The 25,015-nt window shown below is 38.0% G+C and overlaps 1 protein-coding gene across 4 annotated transcripts in view; it reads left to right on the plus strand.

The window, feature by feature from the left end:
* Positions 1 to 14,947: 14,947 nt before the first annotated feature.
* The window catches only part of Fmr1 (fragile X messenger ribonucleoprotein 1), a 37,249-nt gene continuing 27,181 nt past the window's right edge, over positions 14,948 to 25,015 (plus strand). For all 4 annotated transcript variants that reach the window (XM_063246494.1, XM_063246495.1, XM_063246496.1 and 1 more), the window contains exons 1-2: positions 14,948 to 15,424; positions 23,893 to 23,945. In XM_063246494.1, the coding sequence (XP_063102564.1) occupies positions 14,963 to 15,424; positions 23,893 to 23,945 (515 nt within the window). In that variant the 5' untranslated portion in view covers positions 14,948 to 14,962. The remainder of the gene's footprint in view (positions 15,425 to 23,892; positions 23,946 to 25,015) is intronic.

Here is a 25,015-nt window from a genome sequence, read left to right on the forward strand (position 1 = left end):
CATACTTAAAAGACTAGATATTGTATATTTCATTAATGTGACATTTTGGAAAAGGCAAAACTGTAGGCAAAGAAAACAGATCAGTGGGTTCTGGGGCCTGGATAGAAAAGAGATGTTGCAGCTGTAAAACTGTGACTATTTGTTAAAACTCAAAGATACATACATCAAAAATGGTAAAATGTACTTTATTGGGGCTGGGGGTTTAGCTCAGCAGCATAAGCACCTGCCTTGCAAGCACATGGTCGTGAGTTCAATCCCCGGTACCATTTTTTAAAAAGTACTTTATTTAAATTACATCTCAATAAAAATGACAAAGGAAAGGAGCCCAATTTTGCACTCTGTAGTTGTCTTGTAATTAATTTGATAAAGCATAAAATACATAACTTGCAAGTGAATAGGCTCATCAAATCCTCGCATATGGAATATGCTTTTGCCAGAATCACAAGGCAACAGGAGGTTGAAATCCCTGCTTAGGCTTGGGTGACACAAAGGCCAGAACATATTCTTCAGGAATTTCACTGAAAGGCTTTTCTTGAGGCTGGTGATACTAACAATTCTCATCTTGCATATCCAGTCTGTTTTCAGGTACAATCCGATTTGGGGGAAGTGTTCAGTCAAGCCTGTGTCCCAAAGGTCAATTTTCTGAAAAGGTATTTCTTTTTACAATGCCTACACTCTTTTTAAATGGTAGGATATTTGCAGATATTTTCTCAGTAAATGAAAAAGAAAACATTTGCTATTCTATAAATTGTTTGAAACAGTTAAACTATTTCTAAAGGACATCTACAGAAATTTCATTTGAAGAATATATACATCAAAAAGTATGAAACATAAAATTCACATTAAAAATGACATTTGTTTCACAAAAAGGATGGAAAAGTAGAACCAAAATTAAGAACCTATTACTTGAAGCCTATAAGGAAATCCCAACAGTTCATAAAGCCTCATTTTCCTGTGACTTATGAATCCCAAGTTTTGGAAAAGTACAAGAAAATAAAGGCTAGGGGCACATTAGAAAGGCATTTCAATTCACTCATCCATCTACAATAGTTCGATATGAAAGGCAAAGGAATGTACTTCTCTCCTCTCCAAGACCTGGAGAAGGACAGTGCGCTTCCCTGCAGTTTTCATCTGACTTTCTTAGCCTCTCTGACTCATGGCCTCTTTCATGGTGGCTGGATCCAGCTGCGTGTTCAGAGGATGCCGTCGTGACCTGTTGCCAGCACAGATACTATGACTCAAAGTTGAGATTTTAAAACTTTCTAAGTCGAAGGAAAAAAACCCTGCTCTTTCCCAAAGCTGTGTGGCCTTGGACAAGAACTATCCAATAGGAACTATCTGAGTTTCCTTAACACTCCAACCCCAGTCTGGCTTGCAACCTACTCCAGCAAGTCGTTCATTTCCCTTCATACTTGAATTAAAATAAATGAAGTATTTCAATTTTAATGTTATAAAATAAAGATGGACTTTAATTCTTTTTTATTTTAAAGAGATTAAGACAAAACACGACATAACAAAGCATATCAGAACAGAACAATGTAAGCAACACAATATTTCACCAGAAGACAACCCGTAATTAACAGTAACTACCACAATGTCTCTTTCTTTGAAATAGCTGAGCATAGCTTCATATACAATAGTATCAAACATAACAAAATAATATAAAAACATTCAACAGAATGAGAGTATTACAGGGCACTCAGAACCAAATAACAGAAAACAAACAATGCCTACTATATTATCTCATTTTCCATAGAAAATTTGTTTACACTTTCACACATAATACAATACAATAAGTTACAACATGATAGAGCCAATGAAAACAGAAGAGCAAAACCATGGTAGGACTTCAGAGTAAGATGATATAGTATCAGTACTGGCTATTATAATGATTTGTTTCCTTCAAATTAGCTGTTCATACCATCACAGATAATAAAATCAAGCCAACCAGGATAAACTCATTTCAACTAATGAATGTGATCATTATAAGGCTTCAAAGCAATGTAATGCGGAATCATAATTACCATAAACTCTTATGTACTCTTAACATTTCTTACACTAGGGAGACTATACGGTATTTATACATGTGAGTTTGATCTATTTCAACTTCAGACCATGCTCATAAGCGAAATTCTTTAGGTACCTAGTCTCCAAGTCATTTCCTTTCCTTATGCTTGGAAGCATAGATCACTCTGGAAAGGCTGAAACCGAGAGATTAATTGCTCAGGCCCATTAAAAGTCCAAACATTGTCTGATATATTTGCCCAGAATATCGGTATATACTCATCTTTCAAGCAAAATTTTGAATGGAAATGATATTTGGACCATTAACCAATGGGAATGTCATACATCATTTCAATATATGCATAATTTGATGAGTTCAATTCCATGTCGAATATCATTTCTGACTACTTGTTCTCTATCGCTTAAAAACAAAAGAATTCATTTATGTAAATCAGAGAGTTCAAAGATTCAAGATGCCTATAAGGGGGAAAGTTTTATTATACATTTGAAAAAAATTGCTTGCCACAAAAACTTTAATTTGAAGCCTTCTTCTTCCTTAGCTACTTGTTCAGGGAAAGTCAATATGAACTAAAGCTTAAACTTCACTATTGAACTGGTTTTATAAACTCTGTGTTTCACACCTTTTCTACAAGAAGAGTGAGCTTTTATTCAACCTGGCTGTCACCACTTCCCACTTCGCAAAAGCCTTAGCTGCTGTCAAATCTCTGCCTGAGAAGTTATCGGCTGCTAATTTGTTGGGGTCTTGAGCTGGTAGTCAAGCCGTCTCTAATTTTGTTTGTCACCATATGTGTTTTCAGGCTTCAAAACATGTTTGAGCATCTGCCTGAATAGCAGACTGCCCCTGCTTTTGGGGTTCCAACTCTGCATTATTGTTAAAAAAAATAGAAAGAAATTTTAATTAAAAAAAAAAAAAAACTAAGACAAAAAATAGGACCAGGAAATAAGACACAACCATGTCTTCAACACTGGGGAGAGCTGGAAATATTTGCTCAACACCAGTCTTGGTTACCACAGCATGGGAGCAGTGCAGTACCACTCGGCATGGTTCTGTCTGTCCTTTTAAGTTCCATTTGGGGCAGTAGCAGCCAGCGGTACTTTCCACGCAAGTAGCATCCTCCCACAGCAGAGAAAGTAGCAGAATTCTCAGGCTCACACCATCACCTGGACAATTTGCATAAACTGGGTATTTTCTTTAAGGCAGTGTTTACCAATGCAGACCTTCCTGGTCTAGCAACATTGAGGGAAGGAAGGAAACACTGCCCTGGGAAGTGTTCCTTGGGTTTCCTTGCACCCCAGCTTCCTACAGTTCTGGAGAGGTTATCACCCCACAATAATTCTTCGCACTAATCTTGTGAGGAACTTCAATCTACAGACTGATGTCTTTATTCATCTAAGGGAGTCTTAGGGGGTCAATTCTGCATGTAGAAAGCCATGAGATAAGGTAGTTCTGCAGGAGGAGGTCGGTGAAGACCCCTGCAGATGAAGGATCTGGAAAGATAGTCAGAGCCCTGTTACATATCTCTTTTTGGTTCTTATCAGGCTTCTGGATGCTGGTTCCCTAGGATTCCTAGAGGCCTTGTAGGAGAAATTCTAGTTCAGTTCTCTCCTACTGAGGTCACAGTTTCACGTGTTTGCAAAATGTTGGAGGTCCCAATAACTGCTTGCCTTAGAGAGGAAGAGAGAATGGAACTGAAATTTGTATGTCCAGAGTTCCTTTGCTCCACTTGCAAAACTTTATAATACACCAAAATCAAAGAATTGTTATTACTAACCATAAATTGACTTTCAATTTTAAAACTTTGTCAGATTTCCCTCCAGGTTTATTATAAGCATCTCCAGATATTTATTATGATAAAGAACCTTCTGATTTTAAAAAAAGCTACAAGATTTGTGCTATTTTTAGTGTTTCTATAGTTTTCTTATTAGAAGACTTAACTGTCTTCTAATAAGACAGTTAAGTTGTGATCTGATTAATACCAGCTCTAAATCCTAATTTGGGAGAGTTAATTTCTTGTGAATAATTTACCAGTCAGTTTTCATCCATGAATAATAACAGCCTCTGATGAAAATGTACTATGCTATGTTCTTATTTACATGAAAAGATAACCTTTTAGTTGGAAAAAGTAGTATTAGCAAACCCATATCTTTGAAGTCAAGCTGACTTTCACTTATTTTTTTTTTTACAATATTGCACTTTGGTCAGTATTCATAAATCGAGTTTCAGTACTAAAAGAACCCAGCAAATATCAACCAGTTCCACAGCAAGGTTTTGCAAAATACATTCTTTTCTAAACTAATGCTCAGGCCATACCAACTTAGACTTAAAATAAGAATCATAACAGCAAATCAAATACTGGCATTTCTCTGTCCATGCTCTTTTGTAGTTTCAAAGAAACACTAGTCTCTTCAGCTTTTTGCAAGTAATTCTGAGTCCCCTGGCTGCTCATAATGTCTTTTCCTAAAACTAGCCTTCTTGGCCCTCTGGCATTTTCTATTTCCTTTTTCCTGTGTAGTATCTCCTACCATCCCTAAAAGTATGTCACTATTTCCAAACAAAAGCAGCACTGCTAATATTACTGCCTTTCATTTAGAACACCTCTGCCATGAGTGTCCACTGATACCTATAAGGGTGCTCATGAACCATTGCTTAAGGCACTGCCATAAACAAACAGAAATCCCGCTGTTTACACACTGGCAGAACTGGTGTCATCTCCATTGCTTGTAAAAGCTCTTGGGCCCACGGCAATAGAAGACTTAAAGCCTCTGCATTTCAGTTTTAGGAACTGTTTTGCTGGGTGTCTTATCTTTAGAACACCAGAACACAATCTGAGTGACTGATATTCCACTATACTTAGAATCAGTCTTCTTATACTCTGCTGGCCTCTATCCTTGAACATCACGTTTGATCTCTTTATTTGAAATATAAATTATTTCCTAATAGACTTCACATTTTCAAGAAAATAGATTTATGATGGTACTTTATGCCATCAGGCTTTTGGACATGTCTAAATCCCAGTTGCAAAACATATTAAGCTAATACTAGTCCATTTAGATTCTATTCATTTCAGTAATATTTGGTATTATTTAAAGATGTCACTTATGTTGTCATGTGGTAATATTTTCTGCAACATTCCCTTAATTTTTTAATAAACTTTTTATTCTGGAATAATTTTCAATCAACAAAAAGGTACAAAGATAATGTATATTTCCCAGAAAGCAGTCAAATAGTTTCCACTATTAATATTTTACATTAACATATTAGATTTTTTTTTCACAACTAAGAAATCAACAACTGTATGTGACTATTAACTAAACTACAAACTTTACACAGATGTCACAGGTTTTCCCACTACCTCCCCTTTTCTTTTACCGAATCCAACACAGGATATCACCTTATGTTTTGCCATCATGGGGTTTTTTTAGTGTCATTTAATGTATGACTGTTTCTTCATCTTTCTTTGGCCTTAATATTTAAGGTGGCACCACAGTGCTTTAGCAAGATAGTATATCAAAATAAACATTTACAAATGGCTGTAAAAGACTTGAGTTTAATCCCTAGCACTACAAAAGAAACAAAATGGGGCTGGGGATTTAGCTCAGCTGCATAAGCACCTGCCTTGCAAGCAGGCGGTCGTGAGTTCGATCCCTGGTACCGATAAAAACAAAAAAAGACAAAAAAATACAAAAGAAACAAAATATCCAAGCGTAGGACACTTTAAAAAGGTATAATAGTGAGATTACCATATGCAGTAGATAAATGAGAAGAAAAGTGTTTGAAATAATGAAAGTTTTCCAAAATTAATGGCAGGTATCAAACCATAGATCCAAGAAGTTTGGAGGATAAATACCAAACACATGCACATGTACATGCACATGCACACAAGTTTCATGCCTAGCGATATGATGTTAAACCTGTAGAAAAATGAAGATAGAAAACTTGGAATAGATACAGCTGCAAAAAAAATAGTGTAAATCAACGTATTTTCACAGGCCACAAAGAAATTAAAACGTAACTAGAAACTTTACCCCAAATATTTGGACACTAGACAGCATATTCTAAATACAACAAGAGGCAAAGGAGAAGTTTCGCGGGCTAGTAAAAATACGCTAAACAAAATGAAAAAACTACCGCCTTTCCACATTTATGAGATACAGCTGAAAGCAGTGGTTAGAGAAAAGTTTATGTATGAGTTGTGAACAATTTCAGTTCACCATCTGGTATAGCACCAGACCCCAACATACTTAGGTATAAGTCTCACAAAATGTGTACAAGATCTATGTGAGGAAAACTATAAGGGTTTGCTGAACAAGGTAAAAGACTTACATATATGAAGTTTACATGAGACCTAAATAAATGGAGATAGTCCATGTCCACAAATAAGAAGACTCAATGTTGTTGTCACTTTTTTCAAATTTTACCTATAGATTCGATGTGATTCCAAGCTGTTTAGGAGATAACTAACAAACTAGATGTGTATTAATTGATGCTTATTAGAGTCAGATGTAGAAGAATGTAAACATCAATCTGCATGCAGGAGACTAGAAGACTCCAGTCAAGGACCTGGAGCCCACAGCAAAGGCCCCTGCTGGTCCATATCAAGGATCTGCATCAGAAAGGCCCAAGGGCCACCAGTGGAAGCTAGACTGTCTGGCGGGGTGGGAGCAGAGGGTGAAGTGTCCATGCTAGAAAACTGAGACAGCAGCACTGAAAGCCAGGAGATGAGGTCCAAGACAAGCACAGGGGTTGAAGCTCTCCTGAAAGAAGACAGTAGCTGAAGCGCCTTTGAAGAAAACCTGCTGAAAAGGAGCTTCTTCAGGAAAATCAGCAGCATCCAATTGTCCCCTCCTGTTCTCATTTATGCCATTCTAGCAAAAATCCTCTGGTGGGTCTTCCACATCCAGAACCATGAGGACTCAGTTCAGTTGGAGATTCCCACTCAATTGACCATTAATTAGTTCACCACAATATCGAAAGGCAAAAGTCCCAGAATAGGAACAAAGTTGGAGGACAGAAGTAGTTCAAGATTTACTATAAAGCTACAGTAATCAATTACCAAGACACTGTGGTATTTATGAGAGAATATGCAAATAGATTAATAAAACAAAGTAGAAAACCCAAAACTAGGCCCATTTAAATATAGTCAACTGCTCATTGACAAAAGAGCAAAGATGATTCAGTGAAAAACTATAGTCTTTCCAACAAATTGTGCTGGTTATAATAGTCCATCCATATGCAAACAAAGAACACACAGACTTTACGTGCTTCACAAAAATTACTCAGAATAAATCAGAATCCTAAATGTATAACCCAAAATTATAAAACTTCTAGAGGATAACATTGGAAAAAATTTAGTGAACTTGTATTTGGCAACGATTTTTGGGTGTAAGGCCGAAACTATGATTCATGATTCTTCTTATAAACTTCTGCTCTGTGAAAGATACTAATAAATGAACAAATAAAGACTAAATTGAAGTCCAGCATGGTGGTGCACACCTGTAACCCCAGCAGTGGGAAGGCTGAGGCAGGAGGATCACTGTGAGTTTGAGGTCAACCTGGAATACATAGCGAAATCCTACTTCAAAACAAAAACAAAAATAAAAACAGAAACAAAAAACCAAGTTGAGTGGGAGAAAATATTTGCAAAATACCTACCTAGTAAAGGGCCCGAAACTACACGAAAACAAGAAGACAACCTATTGAAAAATATGGGCCAGGCAGGATGGTACATGCCTGTAATCTCATTAGTCTAAAAGTCTGACACAAGAGAATCATAAGTTCAAGCCAAACCTAGGCAACTGAGTAAAAGCCTGTCAAATAAATAAATAAATATTTAAAAATAAAATAAAACGGGCTGGAAATATACCTAAGAGCAAAGGCTCTACCAAAAATATATTCAATTAGTCATTAGGTAAATTAATTAAATCACAAATTAAATGACAACAAGGTATCTCAACATAGCTATCATGAAGACTATAATAAAATAATAGCCAGGAATTGCGGGAAACTTCTACATCATCTCAGACAGAAGTGATATTTTAATATATAGTAAGTCTTTCAATATACAAAAAATCCTACTTACACACTTCTTAGAATGATGAAAGCTCAAAATACTGACAACAGCAAATGCTGCCGAAGACGTAGACCAACAGAAACTCTCACTCATGATAGAAATGGAAAATGTAAAGCAGTACAACCACTTTGGGACACCATTTGGTAGTTTCTTTCAAATCCAAACATAGTTTTGTCATACGATCCATCAGTCACACTCTTCGGTATTTACCAAATGAATTGAAATCTGATTTCTACACAAAAACTGCACAAGAAAGGTACAGTGATTTTAGTCATAATCAAACTGGATGCAACCAAGAAGCAACAAGCTGTTTATACATTCAATGCAAAATTATTTCACATTAACAAGAGATAAGTGATTAATCCATAAAAAGACATAGAAGAATCTTAAACGCATATTACTAAGAAAAGAAAACACTATGAAAGGCTTCAAACTTTTTAAGTCCAACTACATGCCACTCTGGCAAAAGGGAAACTATATGCAGACAGTAAAAAGGAAAGTGTTATCAGGAGGCAAAGTAGATTTAGGTAGAGCACAAGGAATTTTTGATGCAGTATAACTTTCTATATATCATTATAAAGACATGCACATTGTATGTCCATCAAAACCCCACACAATTGTACAACACAAAGTGAATAATGTGAACTGTAGACTTCAGGTAATTATAATGTATCAGTTGTGATAAATATATCAAATATTAATAACAGGAAACTGAGGGGTTGTGTGAGAAGAGTATATAGGGATTCTCTACTATAGGCTCAATTTTCTTTTAAATCTAAAACTGCTCATTACACACATTTTCCTAATATACAGTTCAAAGGAAAGGTCAAGGTGAGGTGAAGTTGTCGGAGAAAGTGTCACAGAAGAAGTGAGACCTTAGCAGAGTCCCGAAGGGTACATAGGCTTTCCAGAGTTGGAAAGGGCAGAAGGCATTTTGGCTGGAATTGAGGCTTGCAAATGACTTGGAGGGCTCAAGTTGCAAAGAAGCAGGAAATAACAGGGAATAAATCAATACAAAGAACGCAAAATTTAATGGAAGGTAGGGGCCAAGGCAGGGCTAGAGCCTCTAAAGTATCACCTCAATATTTGATCAATATAGGCATGGGAGCAGAGTTGACCTCCATTGAGTCCTCCAATACATATTCTTCCATTCAGTAAATATTTAGTAAACATCTACTATGCTCCACTCTATGGTAGGCACTGGGGACAAGTAGTAAACAGATGTTTCTGTCTCACTGAGCTTACATTCTAGTGAAAGGAGAGAGCACCTCTCTGCTATTTTCAAGGAACAGCAAAGAAATCATTGTGGCTGGAATGAAAGGAAAAGAAAAGCAGTGAGACAGAGGAGAAAATGGAACCCAGAGGGTGTAGGGGACCTATAGTACAGGGCACTGTCAGGGGGAAAAATAATGACTATGGCTTTTACCTAAACATTTAGGGACCCAGTGGAGGATTCTGCGTGGCAGAGTGACTTGACTGACAATGGAACAGCATCATTCTATCTTTTGTATCGAGAGGTAACAGAGACAAACCCAGAATGGCTGCAGAGAGACCAGTGAAGAATTCATTGCCATAATCCAATAAAAGAGGGTGGACACATGGCACATGGTTTTAGCAGTACGAATGGCAGGAAAAAGCCTCAGGACACTGAAAGAACTTGCTAGTGGATTAGGTGTCTGACAGAAAGAGTCAAAATGAGTTGGGGTTGAACAGCCCGAGCAATTTAATTTGAAGGCAGTTTGACAGTAAGAGAGAGAATATGGGGAGGACAGGTCATGGTCAGAGCTAAAGCCAGTGGCTGAATTCAGCTGAGCTCTGCTGAGAGGAAGAGTTTCAAAAACTAGAGATTACAGTGAGTCTAGATGGGGAGATAAAGAAGAAAGACTAAGGTATGATACATACAGGTAGTGAAGATAATTACTTAGTCTTTGAATATAACATCCAATCAACACCTTATACTGTGTGGTGGGCACAAAGATAAGACACCAGGCAAGGTGAACAGTTAAACAGAAATAGGGGAAGAGGAATGAGCAACAGGAAAGCAATGCAATGACAGGAATAAGTCAAAACCACCACATAATAATTCCCAATTTGAATGATCTTACCTCCAAAAAACCCCTGATGATATGCTGTGTACGTGAACACATTTAACCCAAAATTATTTCCATAAACAAAAAATCAAAAGGAGGGAAAACATTATTCTATGCAACAAGAACCCCAAAACAGGCAGGAATAGTTGTCAAAAGTGATCAGAAGAGGCCAAGAAGGCCACTGAATATTTGTTAGGGGAACAATTCAACAAGAGGAGATAACAATTATAAATATATGTGCAGTAAACACTGGCACACTGATTTCATAAGACAAACATTATTGTACAGGACAGATCAATTTTAAATGTCAACAAAATTACAGTGTGAGAACTCAATACACCACTAGCAGAAATATACAGATCAAAGTAGACAACTAACAGAGAAATAACAGGGTTAAATCACATTTTTGAAAAAAATGGACCAAACAGATATCTACAGAGTGTAGAATAAACATTCTTCTCAGCAGCACGTGGAACATTTCTCAAAATACACCACATATTATGCTAAAAGGAGATTTAAGTAAATGCAAAAGAATTGAAATTGTCCCGGACATATTATCATGTCATAATGCAGTGGTTGTGAATCCATACCACATATGCCATAGCAGAATGTATCATTGAAAATTCTAAAAGATTCACCATCATTGTCTTAGTGTAATGAATCTAGAAATAAATGGCAAAGGAAACCACAGAAATTAAACAAGCATAAGGAAATTAAAAGTGCACTCTTAAATGGTCAATGGGTCACAGAAGAAATTAGACAGTTCATAGAATCAAGCAATACCAGTACCACATACCAAAACCTATGGGACACAATGACAGTGGTTTTAAGATTGAAGCATGTAACTGTAAATGCTCACATCAGAAAAACAGAGCAAAAATTAAATAACCTAATGATGTTTCACAAAGCCTTAGAAAAACAAGAACAACCCAAATCCAAAGCTAATACAAGGAAGGAAATTATAAATATCAGAACAGAAATTAATGAAACTGAAACTAAAAAATACAAAGAATAAATGAATCAAAGAGGTGGCTCTTTGAAATAATAAACAAGATAGAAAACTCCTTAGACAATCTTACCAAAATAAAAGAAAGAAAAGACCCAAATCAATGAAGTGAAAAAGGCAATATCACAACAGATACCACTGGAATTCAGAAAATTATTAGTAACCACTTCAAAAACCTGTACTCCAACAAATGGAAGAACCCAGAAGAAATGGATGCACTCCTAGATACACAGTATATGAAAAACTGAATCAGAAGATATAAAAACCATGAATAATCCAAAAATAGACAATGAAATTGAAGCAGAAGTAAAAACCCTGCCAACTAAAAAAAGCCAGTGACCTGATGGATTTACTTCTGGATTCCATACAAATTTCAGGGAAGATCTAATGCCAACACTCTCAAACTATTTAATGAAGTTGAAAGGGAAGGAGCACTCCCAAAATCATTCTTATAAGCCAGCATAACCTGATTCCAAAATGGGACAATGACTCAACTGAAAATGAAAACTTCAGGTCAATCTCTTCAATCAACGTGGACACAGAAATCCTCAATAAGACACTGTCAAACAGAATGAAGCATCTTATCAAAATAATCATGCATTATAGGCTTCATCCCAGGAGTTCAAAGATGGTTCGACATAAGAAAATCAATAAATGCAATTATATACATCAAAGGAAACAACCAGCACAGTGATGAAACAGTGCAGAATGGGAAAGAAATTGCCAGCTACTCCTCAGAGGACTAATATCTAGAATACATAAAAAAAAAAAAAAAAAAAAAAAACAAAATTACACCCCCAAAATCAAAAGACCCAATCAAAAAAATGGGCAACTGAAACGAACAGACTTTTCTCAGAACAAGTAAAAATGACCAATAAATACCTTTAAAAGTTCAGTGTATCTGGCCATTAGAGAAATACAAATGAAAACAACACTGAGATTCCATCTTACTCCGGGAAGAACGGCTATGATCAAGAAATCAAATAAATGTTGGTGACGCTGAGGGAAAAAGGGAACCATTCTACATTGCTGGTGAGAAGGGAAACTAGTAAACCACTATAAAAATCAGCATGAAGATTTCTCAGAAAATTAAAACTTGAAAATTTATTTAACTCAGCTATTCCCCTCCAGGTATATCCCTTAAAGATTTAAAGATACCACATAGCTATATTTATAGAGTGCAAATCATAATAGCTACAATATTGGACATGGTCTACATACAGAGGACTAGATACATACTACATACAAAGGACTAGATAAGAAATCGTGGTAATTACACACAATGGAGTACTATGCTGCCACAAAGAAGGATATTTTTGAGTGATACGTAGGGAAATAGATACATGTTGAGACTACAATGTTAAGTAAAATAAATCAAACACCCAGCTTAAATATCACATGGTTTCTCTTGTAGGGAAACCCGAAGTATAAATAAAGAGCAAAATATAAGACAGCTAATAGGAAACAGGAAGACAAAAGTCTTGCAAAAGGAAGTGGATCAAGACTTACAGGGAAAGAAGAGCAAGTGGAATTAAAAGAAATGAAAAAATAATTAGGATGTGTTATGTACATGTACCAAATGCACACAATACATATGTAATCATAATGTACTGCAAACATTTACTACTAAAAACTTTACCAAAAAAAAAACAAAAAAACAAAAAACTAACAGTACAACACGGAAAACAGAAATCTAAGTAAATAATTCTAGTATTTTATGTAACATCACAGAATGTATGTACATCACAGTATTTTATGTACTCAACATCTGAATCCCTACTATATAGAGAATTGTGTTGAGAAAGCAAAAAAGGTATGCACAGAGTTCACATGAGCACAAATGGAATTCTGCTTGCAAAGATTCATCCATAAAGAGATTTTTCCCACACTGTGACATCAGGGAGCTGGCAGTAACCTACTTGCTCTATTACTAGGCATAAGCATCAGGACAACCTATGTAAAACTTGGTAGCAGTTAGAAATAAAGTGTGCACTCAGCAATGTAGATACACTTCAAAAACAGTGTGGCGTGGAAAACGTGGAAAGGAGATGTATGATCCAACAGCATCTATTTCAATGTAAAAGGAACAAAATCCTACCTATCTTAAGTTATCAGAGATCTATATCGTTTGATCTATTTTGGATTGTGCCTGTAAGAACGAGAGTGGTGATTCTGAACGATGAGGAAGAAGAATATAATCAACAATAATATAAACAAGAGGGAGCTGTTGTAGGGACTAATGGTGACCATGTGCAGAGAATGGAGAACAAAGTCAACTCTCTGCATCTGAAGTTAAATACCAAGTAGGACTGCAGGTGATAATCTTCAAGGGAAGGATATTTATGGGGCCCCAAAAGCACATCCAGGGACACGAAGGCCTAAACACCCATCTTAGGCTCAGGAAATGGCAATATTGGTGAAGAGCTGACATATTTGAAAGTCTTAAGGCCGCTGCACATTTTACACATGGAAGGCATTGCATCTCTCTAATCAATAGGCTTTCTGTTATTAAATCAGGGTACAGATGTTGCTCTGCTGCCATTGCAACCTACATTAAGTCTTCACGGACTGTGATTACTCGAAGGCCTTTAATCCAATGGGTCACTTCTGTTTACTATGGTCTCAAGGATTGTAGTCCTTGACCCAATGCTTTAAAGCAGGACTTCAACCAGCAGGACTATTTTTGCTCTGGCTGGGAGTGGATGGGAAGGAGCTGAAGGCAAAGGTGCCTCTCATTCTAGCACACCTGCCTGGCCCATTCACTGTCTCCACCAACACAGTACTGCTAGGTAACTGGTACTTATCAGGTTCCAGCTACAGTAAGTTCCCTTCTTTGACTACCCTCCCCTTCAACACACTCACACTGGGTCACATCCCACTATCATATAGGTAAATCCCTATCTTTGCCCTTCCCACAGTTGCAATACTACATTGCCTTTTTTTTGATAATTTATGTCCATCTACTCCAAGTACAATGCAGGTGCTATCTTTCTGGCTCGTCAAAATCCCCCCGGTGCCTAGCATAGCTCTTTGCACATGGTGAACAGTCAATAAACGCGGTAAGGTGCAAGCTGTTAGGGGACAAGGATATGGGTCAGGGTGGATACCAGCTTAGTGGAGAGGCAGGGTTAAGAGAGTAGGGGTTGCTTCTTCTGTAGAGAGCAAAGTGGAGAGCTGCAAGAGACAGAGTGGGAGCAGTGGCCCAGTAGCCAGGCCAATGGACTGCGACACATTGCCCCCTTCCCGCGCCCCATGGAGTGGACTTAACTGTAAAGAAATTGACATGCACTTAACATTCATTTTTCATAATGTCAATGGAAAGTGTGAAAATGAATTGAGGAAAGGGGTTGGGTCTGAGGAAGGGCTAACATTCCCGTAAGTCCCCATCAAAGTCCAAGACAGTCTCAAATCTCTTGGAGGGGTAGGCGGTGCTCTGACCTCTACCTCTAAGGGTCCCACAAGTCTTGGTCACTGTGAGTCCCGAGTGTCACTAACCCAAAGTCTCCTAACTTGCCACCTTTCTTGAACTCCAACTCCCTCAAGCTCTAAGCTATTTTGTTTAAAACCAAACCCAAACCCCCTCCAATCTTAGCCAGACCTCACTCAGATAACCGGATAATTGGATGCAGCTGATCTCTACAGGACGCCCTTTCCCACGCTCCCACTTGGGCCTCTACTGAAATGGGCGTTCTGGCCCTAGGCGGGCGACCACAGCCTGCGCCAGCTGCCACCGCCCTTCGCGCCTTCCCGCCCTCCGGCTGAGCCCGCGCATGCCCAGCCTGCGCGCTCTACGTCGAACCCGGCACCCCGCGCCGGTTCCCAATAGCGCGCATGCGCGCTCTCGAGACTGTGAGGAAGAGAGGGCGGGGCCGAGGGGGCTGAGCCCGCGGGGGAAGGGGCGGTGTGTGTCACGTGACGCGGCTTCACTGTTTACACGAGGAGCAGGCCGAGCGTTCGCCCTCAGTCAGGCGCTCAGCTCCGTTTCGGTTTCACTTCCGGTGAGGGGCCGCCTCGGAGCGGGCGGCGAGCCGACAGCAAGCGCGGGCGGCGGCAGTGACGGCGGCGCCGCTGCCGGGGGGCGTGCGGCAGCGCGGCGGCGGCGGCGGCAGCGGCTGGGCCTCGAGCGCCCGCAGCCCACCTCTCGGGGGCGGGCTCCCGGCGCGAGCAGGGTGGACGAGAAGATGGAGGAGCTGGTGGTGGAAGTGCGGGGCTCCAATGGCGCTTTCTATAAGGTACCGGGCTCCTGGACTGGGCAGGCCCCTTGCTCCGCTCCCTTCCCTCCCTTTTCTTCTTGGGCTCGGCGGGGAGGCAGGCCCGGCGCTGAGGCGCGCTTGGCTGGCGGGATGTCGCGCGGAGCCCTGAGTGGACCCGGGGCCTGCAGGGCGCCCCTCGAGCCCCGCGCTCCGGGGCGGAGGCCCCTGCACCAAGCGGGATGGAGAGGAGGGGCCCTGGGTGGCGGGGCCCAGCCTGGCCAGGGCCCGGGCCAGGGCCGGCTGCTGCTCCGCGATCCCGGCGCTGAGCGCGGCGAGGGCTCAGCCTCCTTGCCTGGCGGGATCCGGGCCTGACATGCGGGCGGCCGTGGGGGCGCCTGCTACCTCAGGGAGGCGTTACGGGCTTCTCCAGCTCCAGTGCTCTGAGCCAGCCTCGGACTTCGGAGAGCTCCCGGGCTCCGGACTAAGGGCGTGGAGAAAGAGTAGTAAGAAGCCATAGCCAGCAGCAGATCACAATGGCAACTGATTTGCGGTGGCTTCTCTTTGTGGATTCCTGACAAGATTTTAGACCCAAAAGTTTCAGGAAGACCCTAACACGATGTGAACAATGCATTAAAGAAGTTGTCCATAGGGAACATCCGTGTCCCCCTCCCCCTTTTTATAAACGGGGGCAAATTCCGAAATACACGTATCTTTCAGCTGCTAACATTAGCAACTCTGCTACTCAAAAGAATTCTTTGTATGTAAGTGCCCTCAAACACTAAAATATACACTAACAAAAACTTCAGAAGATTAGTTGGGAGTAGAACTAGACAATTTTACTAGGTAGCCTTTTGGAGATACTTTTTATATTGTAAGGGCTTGCCTGTATTTTGGGGGGTTCTTACAACATTTTAGTGGACTGTATTGTTGTTTTAAATAGGCATTCATGGGTTTACTGACCTCTTTTCTTAAGGTACACCGCTAAATATCAACTAATAGCTTGCTTTTTTAAAAAGAAAAATGTAAAAAGATTCGGATTTAGCAGTGATGCGTTTGTTTTTGCCTGCTTACTGTAGATCTAGCAATCTAAATTCTCGTTGCCTCTTGAATGTAACTTCTCTAATTTCCCAGCTTACTACAGTATTTTGACAACGGAAGGTACATGTGAAAGGAAACATGGAAAATAGCTTTTACCACTGCCCCACACACACATTTTAAATCAACAGTAGAATAACTCGAGTAATTTCAAACGGAATATATTTAGCTCTAGAAAACAAGTGATTTTATATTTCGTGTTCACCAGTTTTATAGAGACATTTGGAGATCAATATATTTCATAAATGAGTAAAGTATGTAAACTTTGATGCACTCAGCGAAGTGATAAAACCTTTTGTTGTAAAAAAAGGAGACACAAAGTTACCCAGCATTTATGTTCTTAAGCTTACCAAATGTAAAATTGCTTCAGTTGGCTCTGCATTCAAACTTTTACTTGTAATTACTGTAAATTTCTGTAGAACCACACGGGGCCCTAGATTGGTAGTTTTGGGCACTAGAGTTGTGGTAATAAGTGTGAAATAGTCAGCAGGGTTTAACAGTTTAGTATTCTAATTGATCTATGATACCAGATTAGGCTGGACACCATTCAAACAGTGTTTTGTGAAGTTGGCTTGCCATAGAGGGCAAGGAGCATATCTTGGTCTTCAAACATTTATTGGCTCCAGTGATTTTGCTCAAAACTAAGAAATGTCCTCCCTGTCCGCTTTTTTTTTTGTTTTTGTTTTTGTTTTTTGGTACTGGGAATCGAACTCAGGACCTTGGGCCTGCCAGCCAGGTGCTGTGCCACTGAGCTATAGTCCCGGCTCTCTCGCTCGCTCTCTCTCTCCTGCTCTCGGGCTCTCTCTCTTTCTCTCAGTCTCTGTCTCTCTCTCTCACAGAGATATATATTTTGTTGTATTTGTAGGTGAGTTTCTTAATTTGAAGATGGATAAAAAGAAATAGTCTGTCTTCTGGTCTTATGAAAGGAAATGTAATACTTGAATTGTGTACGGGGATTGCTGTTACGTTTAATTAGGGTTGATTTTTAAGAGAACTTCAAGTGATCTGTATTGATGGAAGAATAATTTTTATTATGAAGAAGGTTTGAATTTTTACGGTCTAGAATAGCGCTAAGAGTTGTAATAGTAAAGCACAGGTAAACTGAGTTGCCTTGTCTGGTGGGATGGACAGGAAAGTTGGGAAACAAACACAAATTTTTTTAAAAACAGTAAAAATGAGCTATTATGGAGAAGTGTCACACTTATTAAGAGAATAAATACTTTTTCATTAAATAGAAAAGCCTTTAAAAACTGATCAAACAAGTGGGGTGTGGTGGCACAAGCCTGAAATGGCAGCATTTAGGAGGCTGAGTCAGGAAGATCACTGCAAATTTGAGGCTATCCTGCGATACACAAGGGGACCCTACCTTAATAAAACAAAAACACTAGTTAAACAACTTCAATATAATTTAATTCAGATTTCGATTTCCCTAGTAGAATACCAGTACTTGGAAGAACAGTTCTCCATTTCCTGAGCATATTACCCAAATACATTTGCAAAATGAACTAAATAAGATACCTACTAGCAGTGTTCTGAGTATTTTTTAAAAAAATAAAAGATTGAGAATGAACAAAAACCTGTATCTTAAACCTTAAGATAGAAATAGCAGTTTTCTTTTTTCCCCTTTGACCTTTATTCTTAAAAATGTTAAAATTGGATATTAGATTTAGTAATGACCAGAGTGATTACTTTAATGCTTAGGTATTTCTTTGACTAGAAAAAGTTGATCCCTCGTACTTAGTCCTGTGGGTATGTTGTTTAAGATATGAAGACACTTTGAGTTACACTATAAAATCTTTAAAAAGTTAGTAATGTCAAAATGAGGTCTTTATTCTAGGGGTATATGCTCCAAATGTAGTTGAGAACAGTAATGAATTAACTGCATTATAGATGGAGAATGCATGTCCTTCCAACATAAAGGCACTACTATATATCCTACGACTCTTAAGTTTTGTGTATCAGTATGAAAATAGTAAAGATAGGGCTAAGTCTTATCTTGAAGACATGAGATAAAGTCTTTTCTCAGAAAAGAGTGATATCTAATTCATTATTGTGATATGTAATTTGCTAACTTGCAATTTTATTGTAAGATTATACTTTAATATGTCTATTTTTAAAGTTTGGTGTCTGACAGACTTTTTTTTTGTCTGACAGACTTTCATTTGCTGAGTATTTGTATTACCATAGCTAATAGGCAGTTAATGTAAAATGTACAATTAGGAAATTTATTAATGGAGAAGTTAGTGACCTAACATGTACATTATAGCTACCTTACCTATGTGAAATCAGTGTTTTATTACACATTAAGTTGCATAAGACTTATATACTTATGTTCATAAACTTCCATTAAATGTAAACTTACATTTGTGTTTTCTCTGAGGTCTCTCCAACTAGCTTTGCATACAAGTGTTACTGTATACTTGGAAGAAGTAGATGATTTAAATTAACCACATTTTCCCCTCCAGAATCTCCTTACCCTTTTTAATGTTTATAATCTTTGTAGATGTGCCATTTTTCACTTTTTGAACTGTACCATTTTCCAATTCCATGCTCAAGTATTCTGATAACACCCAAGTGGATAAGATGCCTGCCCACAGGACTGTGCTTCCTGTGATGATTAGGATCATGATGATTGTAGTTGATAGAGTTTGAGTGCTTTCAAAGCACCAGTCACTGTGCTAGGTGCTTTACCTCTCTGAGTTTAATTAACCCTCAACCATAATCCTGAAGTACTGTTGTTCCAATTTTTTAGGTAAAGATATACATGGACAGACTGGTTAAATCGAATTTACTAGTGTGTCAGCTCTTCAGGTTCAGGTCTGGGATTTGAAGTCTGATATTTCATTTCATGAAACGATGAAATTTAGCTTGAAGACATTAATTGGATTTGATTTTCTTGGTTTTCTATTGCATTGTCAGTTTTGCTTGTATGTTTTCCTAACACTGTTACTTAGCATCCTATTAATACCATCGTGCAATTGTTACCTTATTTTGCTATTGGTACAAAGATGACATGAATTACCCAGTTACTGTATCAGCTTCCTCTTTTATTAACTCTTGCACTTGGACATATTACACAGTACTGCTTCACATAAATTCTTCAATGGAAAGATGAAGTTAGAAATCTTTGATCCTTCTAGGACATTTGTTTCTGTTACTTACATTGGAAGCTCCTAAAAATTGAAATATTTAAAAGTTCAGCTGTATGCACAAGGAGAATTAATCAGTTATTTAGTACTTTTTATCTGTTGTCTTCTGGACAGGTTAAAAGAAGAAATAATTGTGTTTTTCTCAGAATTTGTGCTGATTGCCCATATAAAGTTTATTCTTCTAGACGTGTGCTATGGTTGGAAAGATTATTGATGAGATTTGTTGTATTTTCCCCTATTCATTCCTTTACACTGTTAGTGCCCACATACAAGAGACAAAATAACTATATATGAATCTTTCGAATCTTACCCCATTTTTTATGTCCCTATTCTGTCTGTAGGTGAGAAACTTTACAGTGCTTTTTTTTTCTAATAAGAATTGTAGTATTGCATATTCTGTCATCATCAGGTTTTTACTGATAGAAACCTATTGATTATGTAGTAATTGCCTTTAGTGTTGTTTAACTTCCATACACAGTAATACTTTTGTGACTAGTCGTTACTGCAGCATTTGTAACATTAAGTTAATGGTGGTGAGGTGTAGTTGGGGAGGAGGGAATGGGTTTGCCTAAGTAGGAATAGATTTTTCTATCTTCATTTCATCAGTCCTGGTAATGCACTGATTGGATTGGCTAGCTCTTGTCATTGTGCACTTTTGTAAGTATGATTTTGTGATTGCCTCTTTGACCCAGTTGCCAGCAAATTGGGGACCCTACAGGGACTTAAGTTTCCAGTTTATTCACTGCTCCCCACAAACAAAGAACTCGACATTGGTTTTTAACGGTATTTTTATCACCTTTCCCAAATTTCAAAGATTTCCATCTCTTGTTTTTCTTTCCAGAGTCTAAATAATTTTTAGTATTTAGTGTCTCTGTGGAAATACCCTTTTATTTTTCTGTCCCAATTTTTAAAGCCTTTTATAAAGACTGAGACATGGCTTTGCCACATCACCAGTCAAGGATTATGTCACAGTTAATGAGTGGCAAGTCTTATATCTTTTCAAGAAAACATTAGCATTGTTGAAGTGACTGGCATCCTGGGGATAACTTCATTCTTTAGATACAACCTTAACAGCTCTTGGTTTTACAGCTCTAATAAAGCCCTTTTTAAAAGTATGCTTTGTTGGGATGTAATTTTCCCAAATGTAAAAGCATTTATGGTTCTGCATCATATATGGGATATGTTTTTCTACAATATATCATTTATTTTCACTCATTCATTTATTTCACTTTTCACTTTTGTGAAATAATTATCAGTTTAGGAGGCTAGTTGAGCTCCGATTTGTAAATGAGCAATCTGAGGTGCAGAGGTCACTTCTTGGAAAGTTAAACAGCTGTTATGTCTTATAGCCAAGAATTTGAACCTAAGTTTGATTCATAGCAAAACTCAACCTCTCAGTTTACTCACCCCAGTAACAGGCCTTGATCTCATCCAGTACAATGAAGCTCCCTTTGTGTATTCATTCAGTCTGCCTTTGGAAACCCTACAGGATTCTCTCACCTTAGTCTGTCTTTTCCACAAGCGCCAACTTTATTTGGTAAGAAGGGAAACAGCAAAATGAGGTTTTCCAACTTGATAGGTGGATGATAGTGTAGGGACTGAGGGTCGTGAGGATAAAAGAGGAGCTGGGGTGAAGGAGGCTTGTTGGAGAGAGTAGGATACATGGGAAGATGTGAAACTCTTGCAGTAATGGGTTAGTAAAAAGGCCTTAGAACTCACAGGATGTGATTTATCCATCGTGGCTGTGTGTGCAGACCAGAGGCAACTGATGAGTTTCTTTTATTCTCCTTAAAACAGCAACCAGGAAGTATTCTGTGCCTTCTGTATTTACTTAATATGCAAACAGTGACTAAAATGACTGATTCTGAAACAATCATGCAAATATCTATATACAGATAGGCCTCATTAACTCAGAGGCGGCAGCCCTGTTTGGCTGTGTTGATCATTCAAACCATTTCTGACATTCCGCATCCGGAATTGCATTCGGAGTCTACAGAAGCCTTTTTTGTTTTTTATTTTTAAATAGTCATGACACTTCCTCCTTTGAGGGAATGTTTGATTTTTAGGAAATAAGCAAATGTGGTGAATAAATATGATTAAACTGGCAATAACTGTTAGGCAAATAGGGAAAAATAAAAATACAGCTATGTGATCATAAGACTAAGGCTGACTTACAGTGTTTTTATGGTGGGACTGAAAAGTCTCAAATATTTGCAAATATTTTTACTCATTAAAATCCACTGCAATAAGCTCTGTACCATGTATGCCTTTTGAGTACTCAAAATGTGGCAAGAATGAACGAGAGACTGATTTTAATTTATTGTAAATAGTCACACGTGATCTATAGCTTCTATGATAGAGGGACAGGTTTAGAGGACAATGACAGTATTTGAAAGACATGTGATTTACTGAGAACAGTTCTCTACCAAGTTTTAACTTGGTTCTGTTAACTGATAAAAAGACTAAAGATTTTCAACATGTAATAAAGATGTAATAAAGAACTAAAGTTAATTAGTGCCAAGACATGCAAACATTGTTGACACTTTATACAGGAATGAAGACAGAAACAGCAGGCCTTCTTGCTCAGTGAGAAGTCAGTCACATAATGAAGAGTCTTGATTTTTAGTGGTAGTTTCATACTGTTCTTCAAAGGTAGATTGCTAGTTTGGTATTAGACATCACATAAAAACGGGTGAAATGAAGATGGGGGGTATCCTTCCCTTCTTCATAACTTTTGTGACATACTTCATGAAACTTAAGAGAGCGTCAGTGACCTATCCTTGCAACTTTAACTTAGAATCCAGACAAGCCTGCAGAACACGTGCTTGCGGGCAGGCACACTTAGAAAAGCTGGAATATTCTGAAACAACAAGGCCAGTACCAACGTAGAGTTCTCAAGATAGGTTGTAGAAAATGTTGGTTGGTAGTTTGAATATAGCTGGGTGAAAACAAGCAAGATCAGAATGATAGGGAGAAAATGTGGTTTTCATCCCCTTTAACTGGGTAACTTAATAGGACGCATTTCTACATGACATAAAAATATAGCTGCTTTGGGTATATCAGAACATTTAGATGCCATTGCAGTCCACCTGAATCTTTCTTACAAAGAATTTTATTTTTTCACATCACTTTTATTCATTTTAAGCATTTTTGCCAAAGTCTGTTTCTGTATCGGTATCTCCAGGGCCCTGCTTCAGCTTCCATAGTTTTTTTTTTTTTTTTTTTAGGAGCAGTTAGTGCTTGTCTTAAATGCTTTAATTTGGTGTTTTGAGAAGTTTCATTATTTTAAAGAATACTTACACATCAAGGTTTTGAAGACTTTTTCTTGAGATGTTTACATTAAATCATACTTGTTTAAAATATCTAGTAGACACCTACCTACTATACATGAGAAATTGTACCACTTACTGAGTATAGAGAAGTCAAAGAATTGTTTTAAACAGATTTTTGTTCCAATAATCAGTATAGTGTGTATATCCAAAATCACAGGGTTTTGCTGTTTCACATATGGATAGCCAGTTGTCTCAGCATCATTTACTTAAAACACTATTGTTTGCTCTGTTGAATCTTCTTGGCTTCCTCCTTCTGGGCAAAGAATGCATTTCTCTCACACCTTGGGCTGCTTTTCACTTTGCTCTTGCTGCTCCTTAGTCCTCTTGGCTAGTTTTTCCTTATCCTTAAGGTTCAGTAGAAGATTGTTCTTGATGTGTCTTCCCTTATTGCCATTTCAGCCACCACTCACCTACACAGAAGTCCCCCCTCCCTGCGTGGAGAGAGGAACCGCTTAGGCAGTGATCTACTTAATAATAATTACAGAGTTCAAAACCCATAGGAAATAGCTAGATGAAGAGGAAGGACAGTAGGAAAGAGGGAACAGCATTTGCAGTGATGTTTAGAACAGACTTATACTAGCTAACATGTTTGAAACAAGTTTCCTAATGCCGGTAGAAGTAGCCTAATGGGTAAGTTCAGCTTTGTACTCACCACTGCATCGTTATTTTCAGTATAATGTACTTGTCTCCCTTACGAGATGTGGACCTCTGTGGACCGCTTTTTTCTTGTTTGCTCTTTTGACTGCCTGCATTGCTAGAGCCTAGTGTACAGTAGGTAGCAATATAGATATGATTAATGAATGAATGGACCCTGAAAACAGACTTTCAACCAAAGCTCCATTTTATTATTAAATATAATATGTTTGGTGTCTCTGAAATTAAAAGTGGTCCTTAGATTTAAGAGTTGATTTTTGTCTTTTTTTTCTTATAGGCATTTGTAAAGGATGTTCATGAAGATTCAATAACAGTTGCATTTGAAAACAAGTAAGTGTCTGAATATATCATATTAATAATGTTCAGGTTCCTTATAATTCTGCGCTAATTCCTTTTTGCTATTCTGTCTTTAATTCAAGTCTAACTTGAATTAAGTCATGTTAGTGACCCAGAAAGTATCTGAAAACCTCAGCATTAACCCAGTGGAATGACTGTCCCTGCTAATGATCTCAGAGCTCCTGTTAAATCTTGATCTTTACCCTTAGTCCCCTTGACTGTGAAGAACACAGATTATTGTAGGTGGATAACCAAGATTTTACATAGGGATGCAGTATTTCTAGATGAAAGGGACAGGATGCATGTGTACTGGTGACAGAACTCTATGTGTTTGTAATGTTAAGTGTCAAATCGATGTTTTGGTTGTCTAGTGTTCTTTATCAGAAACAATTGTGTTTATCATTAAATATTTTTGTTTCATATATTCATAATGTAATAATAACACCAGATCTGTTTTCTTTTGCTATATGAGAGAATAAAAATACAGATCATAATAGCAGTGTGAAAGCATCAGTTATATAGGTGTTAACATTTTATTGGGGGAGACATTTTGTTAAAGTAAATTTTATTAGTACTAATAAGGGTAATTTTCATAGTGGCCATTCAAAATACTAAAGTGTATATAAACTCTTTAGCCAAAATATAGGTATGGTCATGATCTTGGTGCACTCTGATGAAGGGTGGGCAGTTACAGCATGTTGGCATTTTTTTTGTACCAAGAGAATTAATAGTATGTCAAAAGCAGGCTAAATGTGTAGAGACAGAAAGTAGATTAGTGGTTGCTTAGTATATACTTGTTGGGGTTAGGGGACATAGGCAAAGAATCTAGAATTTCTTTTCAAGGTGATGAAAATGTTGTAAAATTGACTACTAATGGTTGTACATATCTGTGTATATGCTACAAACCATCGACTTGCACGTTTAAATGGATTAATTATGTGGTACATGTACTGTATCTGAAATTTGCTAAAATGGAGTATGTGACACACATTGTGAACAATAAAAACATCTTCCAAAAAATTAAGAGCAGTCCTATATTTCAGTATTTAGAAAATTTTGTAATT

The sequence above is a fragment of the Cavia porcellus genome, unplaced genomic scaffold, assembly GCF_034190915.1.
Source record: "Cavia porcellus strain 051 isolate PalLab524CR breed Dunkin Hartley unplaced genomic scaffold, mCavPor4.1 scaffold_3, whole genome shotgun sequence".
In the NCBI taxonomy this organism is placed as follows: Eukaryota; Metazoa; Chordata; class Mammalia; order Rodentia; family Caviidae; genus Cavia; species Cavia porcellus.